This window comes from Mauremys mutica, chromosome 8, assembly GCF_020497125.1.
Source record: "Mauremys mutica isolate MM-2020 ecotype Southern chromosome 8, ASM2049712v1, whole genome shotgun sequence".
In the NCBI taxonomy this organism is placed as follows: domain Eukaryota; kingdom Metazoa; phylum Chordata; order Testudines; family Geoemydidae; genus Mauremys; species Mauremys mutica.
In genome coordinates this window covers 109,270,961-109,290,414 of record NC_059079.1, presented here as the reverse complement: position 1 = coordinate 109,290,414, position 19,454 = coordinate 109,270,961, and the positions used below count along the sequence as shown (strand labels likewise).

Below are 19,454 nucleotides of genomic sequence, written 5' to 3'. Positions count from 1 at the left end.
ATCCGTGCAGAGCACTAAGACAGCGTCGCCTCAGCTGAGCACTAACAGATTCGACACAGATTAAACCACCATCTCCCCTCCACCAGGAAGATGACGGGTGTTTTTGTGCTCCTTACTCTTGCAACATGGTGCTGTTCAGGTGAGTAATTCTTTGCCGTACTGCATCAAGCCCTATGTCACAGTCAAAGTCCTGGCCAGCTTCAAAAATATTAAGGTGTCTTCAAAGTGGAACACAGTCTCATTCTTAGAAGAGCTGTTTTCTCTGCAAAAGATGGAACTGAAAAGACTTGACCTCCAGGGTCTAATGTCAGTACAGCCTTCAATGGGCTAATTATTTCTGCACCCTCAGTGTTGTAGGTAGAAGTAACTGCAGGTTCAGTTTCACACCCCTAATTAGTTGTGGGCACCGTGAAGGACATTAAGGACATAAGGGCTTGATACGAGGGCCCAATCAGCTGTTAAGACATCTACTATTTATATTGAAGTATGTTTGCTGTGATATCCTGTAGCTCTACATTTGGATCACGAAACACAGCATGTAAAAACGAAAAGAAAATCCTAACAAAACACAGTGTTACATTAAAAACAAGACTCCTTATCCTCAGTTACCAGCATGGCACCCAAATTTCACACATGGTTTGTTTAGTTTAAGAATCTGTTCACAGACAGTCACCCGGTTAGAAACTGCAGGGAATTATTCCACAAGAGAGATTCGCACACTTAGAATCTGTTCCTGTCAGTGGTTTGGCTTTGTTTCATGTTTCTATCTGTGATTTTCTTTCAGCTCTTGCCCTGGGCAGTGAGGTGAGTGGCAGATCTTTCTCTTTATTCTCTGTCACTGTCTCCCAATCTCTGACCCAAGATAAATGGTTGGTGACCCCACTGTGGCCGAGTGAATGAAAAACACTGCAACCTGCAGCTGTTTGTACAATGGTCACCTAAGACATTGCTGGTGGATTATTGCCTTTTTATCAGATAATTTCAACAAATATTTTGTCATCCCCAGACAATTCTAGAACTGAACGATATGTTACATAAACAATGTGATGAATCGAAACAATAGACACAGAAGTTAGTGAAAGAAGTGTTCTAGGTACTTGACCAGCTCTGTAACAGTGAGAATAATTGGGTGGTTCATCAAGCTGCATAGTGACCCCAGTGCTTTATATCTGAAGGAGGAAAGCCTTGAAATTCAGATATTCTGTTTCCAAACAGTCAGACTGATGGAATTTTATTCTTATTTTTATTATTTTACCTGCTACAACCTCTGCTTAGACCTTGTGAGGTACTTAGAACAACACGTAGCCACAGCATTGGAGAAACGATGAAAAAAACACAATGAGGGACCAGATCTTCGGTAAATTGATGTCTATTGATGTTGTCAGGGACGGCGCTAGGTTTTTTGACGCCTCAAGCAAAAAATTTTTTGGCTGCCCCCCTACCTGAGCCCTGGGCTCTCACCCCCCCCACACACACCAGTGCCCTCCCCCACCCGCATGCCCTGCCACCCCAGCCCTGGGCTCCCCCCTCCCGGGCCACACCTCAGCCCAGGGTCCCTCCAGCCGGGGCTCCTGCCTCCAAGACTGGCCAGGACCCAGGACAGCAGAGCTGGGGGACCGCCCCGGCAGGGGGCTGAGGAGCTGGGGCAGGGTAGCCCCAGAGGGAGCGGAGCCCCGGAGAGCGGAATGCGGGCCCCACTCGGCAGCGCCCCGCCCTCTGCTGCTGCTGCGTCTGGCCGCCCTGCCGCAGTCCCTGGGCAGCTCAGGCCGCTTCACCCAGCCCCGGCTGTGGCGCTGGGGGGCGGCCGCCCTGCAGCACCTGCAGGCAGCTCCTTGTGCCCCACGGGATGGCTCACAGCCCCAGTGTCCCCCCCTCAGAGCCTGACTGGCCCAGCCACTAGGTGCGGACGTTGCTCTCCCACAGCGCGAACCACAGCGGCCCCAGAGCGCCCCCGCACATGAGCCAGGGCCGGCTCTAGGCTTTTGCCGTCTGAAGCAAAAAAAAAAAAAAGGTGTCCGGAATTCCGCCCCTGAAAATGTGCCGTCCCAAGCACGTGCTTGGTTTGTTGGTGCCTAGAGCCGGCCCTGGCTGTTGTTACAGCTACACTGATTTACATATGCAGGGAATCTGGCCTAAGGGTTGTTTTTTTATATTGCACACATTGGAACAATAAGATTTGGTAGCATCTCTCTCTGCACATGTTGCATGCACTGAAACATTTCTAGCCTCATTTAACCCTCTGGAGACCATATTTCAAAAAATCATTAGATTTTGAAGCTTCAGTTTAAGGCTCCGTTTGTAATAACTCCTTAGTTTCAGTAAGGGCATGGTTGCTTCCCACAGAATACAGATCTGAGTGAATGATTCTTCGTCCAGCTGTGCATTCCTTCCTCCAGCATGAGAGAAAGCTACCGCAGAACAGACTCATCCCATTTTCGATGGAAGAATAAGGTTAAAATATAACCCTACTTTGCCTTATGGCAGAAGCTAAAAAGGCTGGAGGCACAGAGCAGGGAGATTACTCATGGGCACTATTTCATACTGAAACAGCTGCACCACTTCTATTGCTTGGCATTGCTGTTACAGGTGGATTGTAGTAAGTACCCCCGGGGTACTGCAGAGGATGGCAAAGTACTGACAGCCTGCCCATTCATCCTGGCTGAAGTCTGTGGCACAGATGGTATCACTTACGCCAGCGAATGTGGACTGTGTGCGCACAATTCGTAAGTAATGCGCAAAGAACATTCCTTCCGAGTAATTAACAATGGACAGAGCGTCTGATGGCAGCCTTTAGCAATACCATCATTTCTTCAGGCCTGTTCCTGTAAGTCTCTTACGCTCTGTCCCTATCTTTTTGTCCTGCTAGACTACCCTGAGTTTCCTCTCCTTCTCCCTATATGTGCTCAGCTGGGGGATCATGGAAAAGCCAGACAACAGCATCCCAAGAGAGCTGTGTGGTGACGGAGCAGAGGAAAGAATGGGCCATGGTGTAACGCTAAATGATACACTATAAGGAGATGTCACATGTCCGTTAACTAAAAAAATGATACGGTGTGGTGGTGTTGTAACCGTGTCAGACCCAGGACATTAGTGAGACACGGTGGGTGAGGTCATGTCATCTATTGGACCAACTTCTCTGGTGAGAGAGACAAGCTTTTGAGCTTACACAGAGAGCTTCTTCTTCTGCAGACCTGAAGAGCAGCTCAGTGTCGTGCGAAAGCTTGTCTCTCTCACCAACAGAAGTTGTTCCAATAAAAGATATTGCCTCACCCACCTTGTCTCTAGAACTAGCCAGTGATGCTGATACTGCCCCATAGAAGTTGATAAATGAACTCAAATAGACACCTCCTGTATCCCACGCAGTGCATGTGAATTTGGTTTGTTTTACCAGCACCTTGACTGTAACGTGGAGAGTTACTTACTGAGCTCCATAACCCCAATCTCCCTCTTCCAGTGAGCATGGGACCAACCTTGGCAAAAAGCATGATGGAAAATGTCAACAGAAAATTGTGCCGGTAAGTGTAACCTGATGTACAGTAGGGGCCAGCCCCTACTCCCAGTAATGTCAACAGAAAGACTCCTTTTGCCCTCAGTCAGTGCGAGATGGTTTGGGCACTAAATAGATGGACCTAAGTGGTACCTAGACTATGTTCTGTCCTTTTTCATAGGGGTGATCTTCAACCTAAATACACAAAATGGCCATTTCCCATCTATTACACTCTAACGTCATAAGAAAGGGCGAGAGAAGAGGAAGAGGGCACGAGACAAGAAGCAGAAATATAAATAAATGTACATTTATTTATTTATTTAGAAATATCCCAGTGCTGCAGAATTGTGCACACAATTCCTGTTCCCATAGCTGCCTCTTCTCACAGTATTAGGAGAAGCCCAAGCCGCCTGATTTAGGGCTATAGGCAGGGGAGACACCAGACTCCTGTATATATCAGTGCATTGACTTCTTTGGATGCTGGGATTTTCCAAGATCATACATTGGGAAGGCTGGAAAACACTCCATTTTCTGATCACAGGCAGGGCATTCAAAATACCCTGACTTCTCTCCCCAAACTCGGAAATAATTTCATGACAATGAGCCATAAGCTCATTGGTTAATTTATTTGTTGGCATATTTGACTAGCTCTAAACCAATGGGAATAGTTTGGGCCATCAAGAAGCAAAACTATCCCCGGGCCATATATTGGAGAAGGTAAAACCCTGGGATTCAGATGCTTCATTTCTATCCCGTCAGCCTGATAAAATTCAATTTTCCGTTTACCTGATACAATCTGGGCAGGCCCAGAGCCAAGTCCCCTGGAGAAACTAGGCCAAAATAACGGAGGGGGCATAGCTGCCACTAGTGTAAATTGACTTCCATCGATAGAGTAGAAGTACAAGTAATTACAGCAGCTGAGACTAGAGGGTCCGATTTTTGATATTTTACACACAGAATGAAACAACAAGATCCTGAAGACTGTTTCTGCAACAAATTCTCAGCCTCATTTAACCATCTGGAGCCTCATTTAATTGTGAATCATAATAAATAATTTACTAGATTTTGATTTTGAGGCTTTGATTTAAGGATCCACTTCTAGTACCACGTGAGACCCAACAGGGCTTGGGTACCTCACACAGAACAGAAGTCTGAGCGAGTGATCCTTCCTCCCACGTGTGCATTTCTGCCTCTCCAGCATGAGAGAAAGCTCCGTTAGAACCCCTCACCCCATTTCCAATGGAAGGATAAGGTTAAAACAGAGCCCTCGTACAAAGGCTGGAAGCGCAGTGCAGGGAGGCTGGCCAGAAGCACTCTTTTGGATAACAAAGGCTGTGCCGGTACTATGACTGTGTTGCTTGTTACAGTTCGATTGCAGTCAGCAGCCCAGGATTATTGATGAAGATGGCAAAGTCCAGATGCCTTGCCCAAGGATCCTGGCTGAGGTCTGTGGCACAGATGGCGTCACTTACCCCAATGAATGTACGCTGTGTGCCCATAACCTGTGAGTACTGCTCAGACACCTTTCCTTCTGAGCACTTAACAATAGGCAGAACCACTGATAGCCTTTAAAATACCATTATTTCCTCAAAGGCCTATTTCTGTAGGTCACTAAACCCCTTGCCCTCCTCTTTGTCCCTATAGTCTACCCTGATTTTTCTCTCCAGGCCCTATATGTGCTTAGCTGAGCTATCCTAGAAGAGCCAGACTGCAGCACCCAATTGTAGCAGGGGGCTCAGTGGTGACTGAACAGAGGAAAGACTGGACCAGAGTGTTATTCCAGATGATACACCATACGGAGACATCACTTGTCTGATAACCAATAGGATTATGCTAATCAGTGATGCTGAGACTGCCTCCTAAAAGGTGATCAGCTGACTCAATCAGACACCTCCTGTATCCCACACAGTACTTGTGAGTTTGGTTAATCTTACCAGCATCTTCAGGATTAAAGGCAGAGTAACTCACCAAACTCCCTAACTCCCATCTCTCTCTCTTCCAGTGAACATCAGAAAAACATTATCAAAAAACACGATGGAAAATGTGAACAGGAAATTGTGCTGGTAAGTGAAACCTGATGCACAATAAGGGCCAAATTCTAATCCCACTGATGCCAACAGAAAGACTCCTCTTGATGTCAGTGAGAGGTGGGTCAGACACCACATGCCTGGACCTAAATGGAGCATAGCCTTTGTACTGGCCTTCTGCAAAGGACTGAATTTCACTCCAACTACATGAAATGGCCCTTATCTGTATTCTACAGTGTCAGAAGAAAGAAAGAGGGCTAGGAAAGGAGTAGGGTTTGAGACAAGGAACAAAAATGCCCCCATTCTCTGGGAATGTCAAGATAAATTCCTTTCCCATAGCAGCCACTTCTCAGAGTATCAGGCAAAGTGCTGAGCGGCCAGTTTCAGGACTATGGGAAGGGGAGACACAAGACCCCAGTATATTTCAGTGCACTCATCTCTTTGGCTTCTGAGATCTTCCTAGATTATACACTGGGCAGGTTGCAACCACCCCATGTTCTGATCCCAGGCACAGCACCCATTCAACTGAAGCTAATAGAAATACATGTAATTAGAGCCGCTGAGGATCTAGCCTGAGGTTTTTTTATATATATTTTATAGAATAAAACAACAAAATCTGGTAGAATATTTCTTTCTACACGTTTGGCATGGGCCAAAACAAATTCTTAGCATCATTAAACTCTCTGGAGACTGGATCAGAAATGAAACGATTTTGATTTGGAGGCATTGGTTTAAGGTTCCATTTGCAATACCTAGTTAGTTCAACAGGGCAGGGATGCCTCACAAAGAATACACATCTGCAGGACCGCTGAGGGGGGGAGGCCAAAGGGAGTCCCCCATTTGAGAAGGTCCCAGACTGTGTGGCTTTGGCACATGGCTCAAGGGGTTACAGTGCTGCCCAGGTTTGGCCCGGCTGCCCCTCTATCATGCTGGAGTGATGACTGGGCCAGAGCAAAGCAGGGCTGAGAGCCCCTGAGCCAGGCCCAGAGCCACTCCTGCGGAGTGAGCGTGGGTGGGCTCACTCTCCAGGCCCTTCCCCCTGTGGTCATTTTTTGGAAGGTCTTTCACATTTTGCCCCAGGCCTACAAAAACCTCTGCGTGGCCCTGCAAGTCTGAGGAACTGATTCTTCCTCCCATCCGAGCCTTCATTCCCCTCCAGCACGAGAGAACACGAGTAAGCTCCTGCAGAAGGACTCCCCACTGCCGAGGGAAGAATACGTTTAAAATAGAGCCCTTGTGCATCTGAATGCTGAGGGGACAGAGGCTGAAGGCCCCGGGTGGGGGAGTCACTCTGAAGCACTATTTCACGCAACAGCAGCTGCACCGGCACTATTTCTGTGTTGCTTTTACAGCTTGATTGCAGTCAGTACGCCAGGACTAAAGCTGAGGATGGCAAAGTTCTGATAGGCTGCCCAAGGAACCTGGCTGAGGTCTGTGGCACAGATGGCGTCACTTACTCCAATGATTGTATGCTGTGTGCCCATAACCTGTGAGTACTATACACAGAACATTCCTTCTGAGTACTTCCTGGGCAGAACTCTTGAGAAAACCCTTTATAGACACCATCATTTCTTCCTAGGCCTATATCTGTAAGCCTTTTAGCCCCAGCCCCATTCTTTGCCCCTCCAATGTACTCTGATTTTTCTCCTCTGCTCCTCCCTACTCCCACTAACCCCCACTTCCACCATATATCCCACTGGGATATCATGGAAGAAGCAGACTACAAAGTTAGACTAACTGGTCTATAATTCCCCAGGTCCTCTTTCTTTCCATTTGTAAAGATATGTACTCTGTTTGCTCTTCTCAGTCCTCTGGGACCTTGGCCCTCCACCATGAGTTCTTGAAGGTAATCAGTAATGGTTCAGATATTGATTCAGTTAGTTCCTTAAGGACACGAGGGTGAATTTTATCAGGCCCTGCCAACGTGAATACATCTAACATCTAAATATTCCGGCCTGCCCCTATTCTGGCTTGTGTTCTTCCCCCTTTTTGTTCATATTGATTATGTGAAGCATTTGGTCACAATTAACCCTTTTAGTGAAGACTGTATCATAGTCTATAAGGAGAAGTCACATGTCTGGGAAGATACTAGTCGTTGATGCTCATACTGCCTCATAGAGGTGATGAATTAACTCAGTAAGACCCTGCCTGTATCCCGTACAATATATGTGAGATTGCACCATTTTGCTGGCTCTTGAGTGTAACAGATACAGTTACTCACCGAGCTCCCTAACTCCAGTTTCTCCCTCTTCCAGAGAACACGGGGAAAACATTAACAAAAAGCACAATGGAGAATGCAAACATGAAATCGTCCCAGTAAGTGTAACCTGAAGCAACAGATCCTAACAGCCAGATCCTACTCCCTTTGATGTCAATGGACAGAATCCTGTTGACTTCAATGAGAGATGGTTCAGGCATTATATGAATGGACTCATGGGGTGTGTCTTGCCTTATACAGAGGGATGAATTTCATCCTAAATACACAAAATAGCCATTATCCATATACTACAGTATGACCTCAGAACAAAAGGAGATTGAAGAGGAGCAACATATGAGACAAGTAGCAGAAATATCCCAGTGCTGCCGAATTGTGCATATAACACCTGTTGTTCCCATAGAAGTCTCTTCTCACAATAGCAGGCTAAGCACTGAGCAGCCTGATTTAGGACCATGGGAAGGGGAGACACAAGACCCCTGTATAATCAGTGCATTGACCTCTCTGGATACTGGGATTTTACAAGATCATACACTGAAAGGTTGGAAAACACCCCGATTTCTGCTCCCAGGCAGGGCACCTTGTGTGCAGTGGGATTCCAAACACCCTGGCTGTTGTCCATAACCATAACAATAATTTGATGACTAGTAGCAATAATCATTCCAAATCATTGGGTTCCCTTATCTTGTATGTATTTGTCCAGCTCGAAACCAAAGGGATTAGTTTGGGCCATCAGGAAGTAAAATGACCCCCATGCCATCTATTTGAAAGAGTAAAATCCTGGGATTCAGCTTTTCCAATTTCCTACAGTCAGAGGGATGGAATTTCATTTTTTTCTATTATCTGACATAGTCTGTGCTTAGACCGTGTGTGGTTCACAGAGCAACAGCCAGACTCTTTGTTGGAGAAAACCCGAACAAATAACACAGAGGGGACAGCTGAGGGGAATCGATTTCCAAAGCCATTCATAGAGCTACTCCGATTTACACATGCGGAGGAACTGGTCTGTTCTATATGGTGCAGATTGGGACAGCACGATCTGGAAGCCTGTTTGTCTCTGCATGTTTGGCTTGGATTGATACAAATTCTTAGCCTCATTTAACCCTCTGGAGACTAGCTCATAAATGACAACTCCTTAGATTTTGAGTGTTGGAACGTTGGTTTAAGGATCCACTTCTAATACCTAGTTACGTTCAGTATAGCGTGGGTGCCTCCCACGGAATATGAGTCTGAGGGAATGATCCTTCCTCTGCAGCAGGAGAGAATGAGAGAAAACACCTAGAACCGACTCAGCCTGTTTTCAATAGAAGAATTTACCACTTAACCCTGGTTTGTGTTATGGTAGAAGCTATGACGCCTGGAGGCCCAGAGTGGGGAGCTTACTCGTGGGCACTATTTCTTATAACACAGGCCGCATCGGCACTATTGCTGTGTTGCTTTTACAGCTTAACTGTAGTGAGTACCACGGCAGCAAAGTCCTGATACCCTGCCCAAGGATCCTGGCTGAGGTCTGTGGCACAGATGGCGTCACGTACCCCAATGAATGTATGCTGTGTGCCCATAACTTGTGAGTACTGCACATCACCCATTCTTTCTGAGTCACTAACAATGGGCAGAGCTCCTGATCGCGGCCTTTATAAATATCCTCATTTCTCCATAGACGTAGTTCTATAATTCCCTTATACCAGGACCCTCCTCTCTGCCCATCCAGTGTACTCTGAGTTCCCCCCCCGGTCCCTGTCTGTGCTCAGTGGGGCTATCATGGAAGGGCCCGACCACAACCCCCAGAATTCAGTAGTGGGCTGACTGGTGCTTGGCCATTCAGGAAAGAATGGGCCAGAATATTATTCCAAACGATACACCAGTAGGAGGCATCATGTGTCTGCTAACCAATAGCATTACACTAGTCAGAGATGCAGGTACTGCCCTGTAGCCAGTGATAATCTAACTCAATCAGACGCTTCCTGGATCCCATCCAATCTATGGGACTTTGGTTCATTTTACCACTGCCCTGAGTGTGACTGGAAGAGTCCTTCACTGAGCTCCCTCATGCCAGTCTCTCCCTCTTCCAGGAAACACCGGACCAGTGTTAGCAAAAAGCACGACGGCAAGTGCAAAGAGAAAATAGCTCTGGTAAGTGAAACTTGTTGCACAGTTAGTGGCCGAACCTCCTTCTATTCATATAAATGGAGCAACTCTGACCTATTTACTTCAGTGAGAGAAGGGTCACGTACTGTATGCATGGACTTAGGCGATGCACAGACCACATGCTGCCCTAGTATCTAGGGATCAATTTCATCCTAACAACACCAAATGGCCATTAGCCATATCCTGCAAGATAAAAAGGGAGACAGAAGGGAACAGGATCTGAGACAAGGAGCATAAAAAGAACAGGAGAACTTGTGGCACCTTAGAGAGTAACAAAATTTATTTGAGCATAAGCTTTCCTGGGCTACAGCCCACTTCATCAGATGCATAGAATGGAACATATAGTGAGGAGAGATATATACATATAGAGAACATGAAAAGGTGGGAGTTGCCCTACCCACTCTAAGAGGCTAATTAATTAAAATGAGCAATTATCAGCAGGAGAAAAAACTTTTGTAGTGATAATCAAGATGGCCCATTTCAGTCAGTTTGACAAGAAAGTGTGAGGATACTTAACATGGGGAAATAGATTCAATGTGTGTAATGGCTCAGCCATTCCCAGTCTCTATTCAAGCCTAAATTGATGGTATCTAGTTTGCATATTAAGGAGCATAAAGGAGCATATAGGCCCTAGTGCTGCAGAACTGTGAAAACAAACCCTGTTCACACAACACTCTCTTCTCACAGTATCAGGCGACGCGTTAACAGCCTGTTTTGGGATGATGAGACGAGCACACACAAGACCCCTGGTTTATATTCACCTTGTTGGATACTGGGATTTTCTGAGCTAATGAGCTGGGCAGGTCTTAAAAACCCCTGTGTTGTGATACCAGGCAGGGCAGTCAGCATGCAGCGGGAATCAAAACATCCACTGTTGTTTTTGAGCAATAAAAATCATTATTTTTTTACCTATTTGACCAGCTCTAAACCAGAGGGAATTGTTTGGCTATCAAGAAGCAAAAACGAGCGCAGTTCTAGATAACTGAAAGAGTAAAACCCTGGGATTTGGACACTCCATTTCCATACAGTCAGAATGAAGGAATTTCTTTCTTTTCTGTTTTTTGTTACTATCTGTGCTTAGACCATCTGAGATACATAAAGCAACATGCAGACACCACACTGGAGAAAGTATGAAAATGACCACCAAAGAGCCATATACTCATCCCTTGTAAATCAACTTTCACTGTCAACAACAGAGTTAGGTCAATTTACAGCAGCTGAGAATCTGCCCCAGGTTTTCTTATATCATACAGATACAAGAACTGTGGTAGCGTATTTCTCTCAGGATGTTCTGCATGAGTTGAAACAAATTCTTATCATTTCATTCTCTGGAAACTGGATCATAACTGAAATCTCATTAGATTTTGAGTTCTGAGGCTTTGACTAAATGCTCCACTTGTAATACCTATGGGTGTGTACCACAGAATACAGGTCTGAGTGAAGGATCCTTCCTCCCAATTGTGTATTCCTTCCCCTCCAGCATGAGAGAATGAAAGAAAACTACAGTCGCACTGAGTAGCCCTTTTTTCTGTGGAAGAATAAGTTTAAAGCATAACTCTAATTTCTCCTGTGATAAACACTAGAAAGGCTGGAGACACAGAGCCGGGGGTTACTCCTGGGGCACCATTTCATAGATCAAAGGATGCAACAATTCTCTTGCTGTGTTACTTTCACAGCCTGACTGTACTTCACACCGCAGGACTACTACTGATGATGGCAAAGTGCTGGTAGTCTGCCCCAGGATCCTGCACACAGTGTGTGGCACAGATGGTGTCACTTATGCCAATGAATGCGAGATGTGTGCCCATAACCTGTAAGTACTGTACAGAGAGCATTTCTGCTGAGTGATTAACAAAGGGCCGAGCGCCTGCCTTTATAAATATCTTTCATAGCCTGTTTCTGGAGGTCTCGTAGCTCTTGGCCCTACTTCTTTGCCCATTTAGTCTGCCCTGAGTTTTCTCCCCTGACCCTGCATTGGCTCACTGGGGAAACATGGAACAGCCAAATTACAACCCCCAGAATGCAGCAGGGGGCTAAGTGATGATTGAACAAAGAAAAGAACGGGCCAGAATGTTACTCCAAATGATAAAGAGACGTCACATATCTGGTAAGGAATAGGATTATACTGGACTCTGTTGCTGGTACTGCCTAGTAGAAGGAGATAAACTAATTCAATCAGACGCTTTCTGTACCTCCCACAATCTATGGGAGATTGGTTCATTCTACCACTGCCTGAATGTAGTAGGGAGAGTTACCCACTGAGCTCCCTAATTACAGTCTCTTTCTCTTCCAGAGAACATGGGACCAATGTCAGCAAAAAACATAATGGAAAATGCAAACAGGAAGTTGCGCCGGTAAGTGTAACCTGATGCAGAACAAGGAACAAACCCAACTCCCAGTAACGTCAGTGGAAATACACCTCCTAACCTCAGTGAGAGATGGTTCAGACACGATATGCATGAATTCAAGTGGTGCCTAGAGCTTGTAGGGATCTTCTGCAAGGGGGTGAATCGGGTGAAGAATGTCAGTGAAGCCAAATGGCAAAAATTAAGATGTTTGTGCAGTAATGCAAGGAGCCTAGGTAACAAAATGGAGGATCTAGAGCTACTGGTGCAGGAAGTGAAACCGGATATTATAGGGATAACAGAAACATGGTGGAATAGTAGTCATGCCTGGAGTACAGGTATTGAAGGCTATGTGCTGTTTAGGAAAGACAGAAATAAAGGCAAAGGTGGTGGAGTAGCATTGTATATCAATGATGAGGTTAACTGTAAAGAAATAAGAAGTGATGGAATGGATAAGACAGAGTCTGTCTGGGCAAAAATCACATTGGGAAAGAAAGGTACTAGAGCCACCACTGAGATAGTGCTTGGGGTGTGCTACAGACCGCCAGGATCCAATTTGGACATGGATAGAGACCTCTTTAAAGTTTTTAATGAAGTAAACACTAATGGAATTGTGTGATCATGGGAGACTTCAACTTCCCAGATACAGACTGGAGGATAAGTGCTAGTAACAATAATAGGGCTCAGATCTTTCTGGATGTGATAGCTGATGGATTTCTTCACCAAGTAGTTGAAGAACCAACAAGAGGGGATGCCATTTTAGATTTGGTTTTAGTGAGTAATGAGGACCTCATAGAAGAAATGGTTGTAGGGGACAACCTTGGTTCGAGTGATCATGAGCTAATTCAGTTCAAACTAGATGGAAGGATAAACAAAAATAGATCTGGGACTAGGGTTTTTTATTTCAAAAGGGCTAACTTTAAAGAATTAAGGAAATTAGTTAGGGAAGTGGATTGGACTGAAGAATTTGTGGATCTAAAGGCGGAGGAGGCCTGGAATTACTCCAAGTCAAAGTTGCAGAAATTATCAGAAGCCTGCCTCCCAAGAAAGGGGAAAAAATTCATAGGCAGGAGTTGTAGACCAAGCTGGATGAGCAAGCATCTCAGAGAGGTGATTAAGAAAAAGCAGAAAGCCTACAAGGAGTGGAAGATGGGAGGGATTAGTAAGGAAAGCTACCTTATTGAGGTCAGAACATGTAGGGATGAAGTGAGAAAGGCCAAAAGCCATGTAGAGTTGGACCTTGCAAAGGGAATTAAAACCAATAGTAAAAGGTTCTATAGCCATATAAATAAGAAGAAAACAAAGAAAGAAGAAGTGGGACCGCTAAACACTGAGGACGGAGTGGAGGTTAAGGATAATCTAGGCATGGCCCAATATCTAAACAAATATTTTGCCTCAGTCTTTAATGAGGCTAATGAGGAGCTTAGGGATAATGGTAGGATGACAAATGGGAATGAGGATATGGAGGTAGATATTACCACATCCGAGGCAGAAGCCAAACTCGAACAGCTTAATGGGACGAAATCGGAGGGCCTAGATAATCTTCATCCAAGAATATTAAAGGAACAGGCACATGAAATTGCAAGCCCATTAGCAAGAAATTTTAATAAATCAGTAAACTCGGGGGTTGTACCGTATGACTGGAAAATTGCTAACATAGTTCCTATTTTGAAGAAAGGGAAAAAAGGGTGATCCGAGTAACTACAGGCCTGTTAGTTTGACATCTGTAGTATGCAAGGTCTTGGAAAAAAATTTGAAGGAGAAAGTAGTTAAGGACATTGAGGTCAATGGTAATTGGGACAAAATACAACATGGTTTTACAAAAGGTAGATTGTGCCAAACCAACCTGATCTCCTTCTTTGAGAAGGTAACTGATTTTTTAGACAAAGAAAACGCAGTGGATCTAATTTACCTCGATTTCAGTAAGGCATTTGATACAGTTCCACATGGGGAATTATTAGTTAAATTGGAAAAGATGGGGATCAATATGAAAATTGAAAGGTGGATAAGGAACTGGTTAAAGGGGAGACTACAACAGGTCATACTGAAGGGTGAACTGTCAGGCTGGAAGGAGGTTACTAGTGGAGTTCCTCAGGGATCGGTTTTTGGACCAATCTTGTTTAATCTTTTTATTACTGGCCTTGGCACAAAAAGTGGGAATGTGATAATAAAGTTGCGGATGACACAAAGCTGGGAGGTATTGCTAACACAGAGAAGGACAGGGATATCCTACAGGAAGATCTGGATGACCTTGTAAACTGGAGTAATAGTAATAGGATGAAATTTAATAGTGAAAAGTGCAAGGTCATGCATTTAGGGATTAATAACAAGAATTTTGGTTATAAATTGGGGACACATCAGTTAGAAGTAACAGAGGAGGAGAAGGACCTTGGAGTATTGGTTAATCACAGGATGACTAAGAGCCGCCAATGTGATATGGCCGTTAAAAAAGCTAATGTGGTTTTAGGATGCATCAGGCGAGGTATTTCCAGTAAAGATAAGGAGGTGTTAGTACCGTTGTACAAGGCACTGGTGAGACCTCATCTGGAATAGGGTGTGCAGTTCTGGTCTCCCATATTTAAGAAGGATGAATTCAAGCTGGAACAGGTACAGATTAGGGCTACTAGGATGATCTGAAGAATGGAAAACCTGTCTTATGAAAGGAGACTCAAAGAGCTTGGTTTGTTTAGCCTAACCAAAAGAAGGCTGAGGGGGGATATGATTGCTCTTTATAAATATATCAGAGGGATAAATATCAGGGATGGAGAAGAATTATTTAAGCTTAGTAACAATGTGGACACAAGAATAAATGGATATAAACTGGACACTAGGAAGTTTAGACTTGAAATTAGATGAAGGTTTCTAACCATTAGAGGAGTGAAGTTCCGGAACAGCCTTCCAAGGGGAGTAGTGGGGGCAAAAGACATATCTGGCTTCAAGACTAAGCTTGATAAGTTTATGGAGGGGATGGTATAATGGGATAGCCTAATTTTGGCAATTAATTGATCTTTGATTATTAGCAGGTAAATATGCCCAATGGTCTGTGATGGGATGTTAGATGGGTGGGATCTGCGTTACTACAGAGAATTCTTTCCTGGGTGTTGGCTGGTGAGTCTTGCCCACATGCTCAGGGTTTAACTGATCGCCATATTTGGGGTCGGGAAGGAATTTTCCTCCAGGGCAGATTGGCAGAGGCCCTGGAGGTTTTTCACCTTCCTCTGCAGCGTGGGGCATGGGTCACTTGCTGGAGAATTCTCTGCACCTTGAGGTCTTTAAACCACGATTTGAGGACTTCGTAACTCAGACATAGGTTAGGGGTTTGTTATAGAAGTGGGTGGGTGAGATTCTGTGGCCTGCATTGTGCAGGAGGTCAGACTAGATGACCATAATGGTCCTTTCTGACTTTAAGTCTATGAATCTATGAATCTATGAATTCACCCTAACTACACGAAATGGCCATTATCGCTATACATCAGCACACTGTCAGAAGAAAGAATACAAGAGGAATGGGCTTTGAGACAAGTAGCAGAAATGACCTTGTGCTCTGGAAATATGAACAGATATCCCATTCCTATAGCAGTCTCTTGTCACAGTACCAGGCCAAGCTCTGAGCGGCCAGTTTTAGGACTACAGGAAGGGGAGACACAAGTCCCCGGTATAGATCAGTGCATTCCTCTTTGGATACTGGGATTTCCAAGAAAATAAACTGGACAGGTGAAAAAGCCCCTGTATTCTGATCACAGTCAGGGCGTCCTACATGCAGGGGAATGAACAAATACAGAAATCATTTGATGAACCTGACCACTAATAATAAAAAATGATTGGACTGATTTATTTTGTATGTGTCTGAGCAGCTCTAAACATGGCAATAGTTTGGCCGTCAAGAAACAAAACAACCCCAGTGCTATATATCTGAAGGAGTAAAACCCTGGGATTCAGCTACACCATTTCTATACAGTCAGACAGATGGAGTTTTTTCCCCAGTACAATCTGTACTTAGATGGTGTGAGATACACAGAACAACAAGCAGACACCTTGTTGGCGAAACTATGAAAATATAACACAGGGCTAATTGATATAAACTGACTCCCACTGAAGTGCACAGAGCTCCATCAATTTACACTAGCTGAGGCTCTCGCCTGAGGGTTTTTATACTTTACAGAATGAAACCAGATTGGGTAGCATATTTCTCTCTCCCTGTTTTACATGGGCTGAAGCAATTTCTGAGCCTCATTTAACCCTCTGGAAAATGGATCATAACTGAAAACTGATTAGATTTTTGAGGCTTTGGCTTAAAGCTGCACTTCTGATTCCTATTTAGGTTCCACGGGGCCTGGGTGTGAGACTGAGTGAGTGATCCTTTCTCCCAGCTGGGCATTCCTTACTCTCCCGCATGAGAGAAGGGGAGAGAACTACTCACACCACGGTCAATGGAAGAAGAAGTTTAAAGCAGAGCCCTAGTTTGTCGTTCAGTAGAAGCTACAACAGCTGGAGGCTCAGATTGGGGAGGTGACTTGTGGGCACCACTGCGATTGCTTGACATTGCTGTTACAGGTGGATTGTAGTAAGTACCGCCGGATAACGACTGAGGATGGCAAAGTTCTGACAGCCTGCCCACTTATCCTGGAGGAGGTCTGTGGCACAGATGGCATCACTTACCCCAGCGAATGCGGGCTGTGTTCCCATAACTTGTAAGTACTGCACAGAGAACGTTTCTTCTGAGTAACTCATAGTGGGCGGAGCTCTCGTTAGCAGCCTTAATAAAAACCAGAATTTCTTCATAGACCTATTTCTGCAGATCTCTTATCCCCTGGTCCTCTTCTTTGCCTCTCCAGTCTATTCTGAGTTTTCTCCCCCACCCCTTGCATGCGTTCAGTTGGGCTATCATGGAGGACACAGATTACCACCCCCAGAGTTCAACAGTGGTGACTGAGCAGAAGAAAGAATTGGCCAGTGTGTTATTCAAATGATACACTGTAAGGAGACGTCACATGTCTAGTAACAGATAGGAATATACTGGTAAGAGATGCTTATCCTGCCTTGTCACAGGTGATAAACTACCTCAGTCAGACGCCTTCTGAATTCCAGACAGTCTATGTGAGTTTGTGACATTTTATCAGCAGCAACCGTGTAACAGGATGAGCCTAAGCTCCTAACTTCAGTCTTTCCCTCTTCCAGCGGACATGGAACCAATGTTACCAAGAAACACGATGGGAAATGCAAACAGGAAACTGCAGTGGTAAGTGAAACTGGATGCAAAAGAAGGGCCAGATCCTACTTCCGTGGATGGCACTGGAAAGGGTCCCCTTGACTTCAGTGAGAGATGGTTCAGGCACTATCCGCATTGACCTTGTGCGAGTCTTCTTCCCAGGGATGAATTTCAGCTAACAACACTCAATGGCCATTATCCATAAACCGCACTGTGAGATCAGGGGAAAGGAGGGGACAGAGGAGAGGGATGGGATATGAGTTCAGCAGCAGCAATGCCTGCAGAAATGTGAACTTCCTCAGAGCATCTCTTCTCACAGTATCAGGCTAAGCTCCAAGCAGCCTCATTTAGGACCATGGGAAGGGGACACACCAGACCCCAGTATATATCAGTGCAGTGACCTCTTTGGATACTGGGATTTTCCAAGACAATACGCTGGGCAAGTTGGAAAATCCCATATGTTCTAATCACAAGCAGGGCACCCTGTGGAGAGGGCATTCTAAACGCCTGCTGCTCTCCTCACACATGTGGTCAGCTGATATTGCCTAGGTCAAGGAGAGAAAACAAGCTTTATTTTTATAGTAACTCCCCCCGGCAGTGAGAGGCGAGCGGATAAGTCAGTTATTATCAGATTCTTAGACGGCGAAGTGAATTTTTTTATCAGAGGGGGAGCCGTGTTAGTCTGGTTCTGTAAAAGCAGCAAAGAATCCTGTGGCACCTTATAGACTAACAGATGTTTTGCAGCATGAGCTTTCGTGGGTGAATACCCACTTCTTCGGATGCAAGAGTGGAAATTTCCAGGGGCAGGTAAATATAAGCAAGCAAGAAGCAAGCTAGAGATAACGAGGTTAGATCAATCAGGGTGGATGAGGCCCTGTTCTAGCAGTTGAGGTGTGAAAACCAAGGGAGGAGAAACTGGTTCTTTAGTTGGCAAGCCATTCACAGAATTTTTTTAGTGCAGGAATAGATTCTTATTGCAGTAGCACACAACGCCCCATTTGTTGCTACGCGCTTTCCAAACACGCTGTTCCTCTTCTGTGTGCAGGTTGACTGCAGTGATTATGTTGAACCCAGACCCTTCTGCACACTGGAGTACTTTGCACATTGTGGCTCTGATGGCAAAACCTACAGCAACAAATGTCAATTCTGCAACGCAGTCACGTATGTACAGAACTAAATCTCTTCCTCTAAATAATTAACCTGATTAATCAATCTATCTGTAAGAGGCATGAATAAGTTCCCATACTTTGCATTTGCCTGTTTCCTTATGTATGTGGTTGTGTTGATTTTGATGGAAGCAGATCTCCAGATGTTACAAACTGCAGACCTGCAATGAGTTTTACCTATTTGGCCCAGAGTTTCAGTATGTCATGAAAAATATTTCACAGACACTTCTTGTTCCTGATGAAGGAGCGAAATCTTTCACTTTTCTTTTAATGCTAATCATGGATGGAAGTAATTGTTGAGATTCTATTACTTTGAATGGTCTTCCATGCTGTGCTAAGACCCTATCAGAGACTTCCTGTGCTACTTGAATGAAGACACATATATTAGCATCCTGCGTGCTCCGTCTCTGATCCATTTCTTTCTCTCTTCCCCTCCAGGGTAAGCAACGGAGCTCTCACCTTGGACCATTTTGGAGAATGTTGAATCCTCAGGGGTGCTGAGCCCTGAGAGAGAGCCCGCTTTTGCGTCACTTCCCATTGACAGATCCTTCATAAAGACCCATCCTCAGCGCAGCCAGCAGCCTGGGGGCTCTTGAGTCGTCCTAAGTTTCTTGTTCAATTAAACAAAACGCACCAGCATTTCTTTGTCCCATTTTATCACCGTGTCTCATACCAAGTTTCTTTCTGGTTTGTTGAGTGACAATGCCAGAGAGAACAGAAAATGTGAAGTCTGTGCTAGAAATGGATTGTTTGATTGACATTCTACACTCTCTAGGAAGTAACTTCCAGAGAGGCAGCATCTTCCTTCCATCAGTGTCATAGGTGATAGCAGGAAAATGTCGCCACATCAAATACAT

General features: G+C 44.9%; 1 protein-coding gene across 1 annotated transcript; it reads left to right on the top strand.

Annotated features, from left to right (window-relative positions):
- LOC123375448 (ovoinhibitor-like) lies at nucleotides 1–19,236 on the top strand. The gene is made up of 16 exons (XM_045026328.1): nucleotides 1–139; nucleotides 785–804; nucleotides 2,587–2,723; nucleotides 3,455–3,515; nucleotides 4,855–4,991; nucleotides 5,490–5,550; nucleotides 6,867–7,003; nucleotides 7,770–7,830; nucleotides 9,175–9,296; nucleotides 9,802–9,862; nucleotides 11,554–11,690; nucleotides 12,171–12,231; nucleotides 16,777–16,913; nucleotides 17,401–17,461; nucleotides 18,477–18,592; nucleotides 19,036–19,236. Exons 1-16 carry the CDS (start codon nucleotides 91–93, stop codon nucleotides 19,079–19,081), a joined length of 1,404 nt encoding a protein of 467 aa, XP_044882263.1. The 5' UTR covers nucleotides 1–90; the 3' UTR covers nucleotides 19,082–19,236.
- Nucleotides 19,237–19,454: the final 218 nt, after the last annotated feature.